Source organism: Olea europaea, unplaced genomic scaffold (genome assembly GCF_002742605.1).
Source record: "Olea europaea var. sylvestris unplaced genomic scaffold, O_europaea_v1 scaffold16978, whole genome shotgun sequence".
In the NCBI taxonomy this organism is placed as follows: Eukaryota; Viridiplantae; Streptophyta; class Magnoliopsida; order Lamiales; family Oleaceae; genus Olea; species Olea europaea.
This window is the reverse complement of record NW_019234664.1, coordinates 1-2,331: the sequence shown is the minus strand read 5'-3', so window position 1 is coordinate 2,331 and position 2,331 is coordinate 1. Positions and strand designations below refer to the sequence as shown.

The 2,331-nt window shown below is 35.5% G+C and overlaps 1 protein-coding gene across 1 annotated transcript; it reads left to right on the top strand.

Moving 5' to 3' along the window:
• Positions 1–6: 6 nt before the first annotated feature.
• Positions 7–2,322, top strand: LOC111377643 (D-xylose-proton symporter-like 2). Its single transcript, XM_023000768.1, has 8 exons — positions 7–135; positions 227–351; positions 666–767; positions 886–1,254; positions 1,345–1,392; positions 1,508–1,570; positions 1,769–1,849; positions 2,026–2,322. The coding sequence occupies exons 1-8, from the start codon at positions 30–32 to the stop codon at positions 2,170–2,172; spliced, it is 1,041 nt and encodes a 346-aa protein (XP_022856536.1). The 5' UTR covers positions 7–29; the 3' UTR covers positions 2,173–2,322.
• The last annotated feature ends 9 nt before the right edge of the window (positions 2,323–2,331 follow it).

Genomic DNA, 2,331 nt, shown 5'->3' with positions numbered 1-2,331 from the left:
CTCTTGCTTTTCTGCCTGAAAGATCACATATGTTTGCTTTGATTTTTTTTAACTCCTGTTTACTGCAGACTAGTGGCTCATTATATGGTGCATTGATAGGTTCAATTTTGGCTTTTAATGTTGCTGACTTCCTTGGTTAGTTTAACTATGAATTTCAGGCTTGAAGATTGGATTAATAATATTATATTTCCCCTGCTTAATATCTTGATTAATAATTGATGTACAGGAAGAAGAAGAGAGTTGATTCTTTCCTCTACATTTTACCTCATTGGAGCTCTGGTGACGTCCTTAGCACCTAATTTTGCTGTTTTGGTGATTGGGCGTCTTCTTTATGGTATCGGAATTGGATTGGTAAGAAATCCCAGGAAATTTACAACTTCTGCAATTACTTATGCTTGACCATAGTTTATGTAGTGTGTGCAACGTGGTTGCCCACATAACTAATGTAACACCCTACCTAACATTGCTCAAGGGTTACTTTTCCTGAAAATAATTGTCTAGTTCAAAGTGAACTCCTGCTGTCTAATGATTCAAAGATTTAGACTAAAATAGGGCAGGTTTGAAATTGCTAGTTGGACGTTGATGCCTGAATTCATTACAAATGAGTGAACTTGTTGCTATTGGAATTTCGGTTTGTATATCATTTGTTTTCTCCCCATTAATAGGCAATGCATGCTGCTCCCATGTATATAGCTGAGACAGCTCCAAGTCAGATACGAGGACAGCTAATTTCTCTCAAAGAATTTTTCATAGTCCTTGGGATGCTAGTAAGTGTTCCCTACTCCCTCTTTGGGCTGCCTTCAGTTTTTTGAATCGTATCAACATATTTATCAGTAAGTGACTAATAAAGGGTTGTAAATTCTGATGGCTTAAATATCTTTATAGCTGGGTTATATAGTTGGTAGCCTTTTGGTTGAGACTGTTGCTGGTTGGCGTTACATGTATGGAGTTAGTATCCCTTTATCACTTATAATGGGGATTGGAATGTGGTGGCTACCTGAATCACCTAGATGGATTCTACTACGTGCCAAACAGGGAAAAGGAAATGTTCAAAGTTTAAGAGAAAATGCCATAACTTGCTTGTGCCGTTTAAGAGGTCAAAATATCAGTGATTCAGCTCCTAAACAAGTAGATGAAATTCTGTCTGAGCTTTCTCATGTGCGTGAAGAACAAGAAGCAAAAATAGCAGAAATGTTCCAGGGGAAATGCTTGAAAGCTCTTATAATAGGTGTAGGCCTAGTCTTGTTTCAACAGGTACTCTTCATTTATATTGGGCCTTGCTTCATTTATATATTTCACATAGTTTCAAATTTTTGCTCATATCTGTTGCTCTCTTTATTGCAGATAACGGGGCAACCTAGTGTATTATATTATGCTGCAACAATTTTTCGGGTACATCTGCTGAATAGCTTGTGACTGTGATGTAAATTTACCTTGAATATGACATGATTTGGATCTGACAGGGTGTTGATATAGTTTACTATTCTAACCTTGTTCCGCATGATAGAGTGCAGGATTTTCTGCAGCATCTGATGCAACAAAGGTCTCAATACTTCTTGGGTTTTTGAAGGTAAGCTGATGGAGAAAATTCATAAAGTCCTCTTTTCAATTTTGACAAAAAATTCAGGTGTTAATGTTACACTTACATTCAAGAATTTGATTCCGCCTTATTCAGTTATTTGTAATATTAAATCTTATGCTTTCATCCGCCATGAGCATTGTATTGTTCTTTTTATTCTCTCTCTAAATTTGATCTCTGTTGCTGTAGCTGATTATGACTGGAGTAGCAGTTCTGGTTGTTGATAGATTAGGGAGAAGACCTATGTTACTTGGTGGTGTTTCTGGTATGGTAAGTTATCCTCCTTAATTATAGTTGATTCTTTTTCATGTGCCTCGGCACATTTTCATAAACGAAATCCTTCTTTTATTGAATCCATTTCATCACCTTATACATGATGATGCTGCTTAAAACAACAATCAAAACCAAATTTTTTAATATCATGCTTTATTTTGAACATGTGGCAGGTAATATCTCTATTTCTTCTGGGGTCTTATTATACTTATCTAGATAATATACCAGCTGTGGCTGTTGCTGCTTTGCTGTTATACGTTGGATGTTACCAGGTATTTATAACCCTTTTCTTTTCTTTTCTTTTTTTTTTTGGGGAATAATTACCTAGTTTGTGTGGATGCATTCTTTTGTTTATTTAAATGCAATTAAAATGGCTTAATTTTAGTTTGCCAAAATAGGATAGCATTGTCACATACATTTGCTATAGGAGAAGTACCAGGTAAATTTGTTTTTATGAATCTCTCAAGAAATTTCATTTG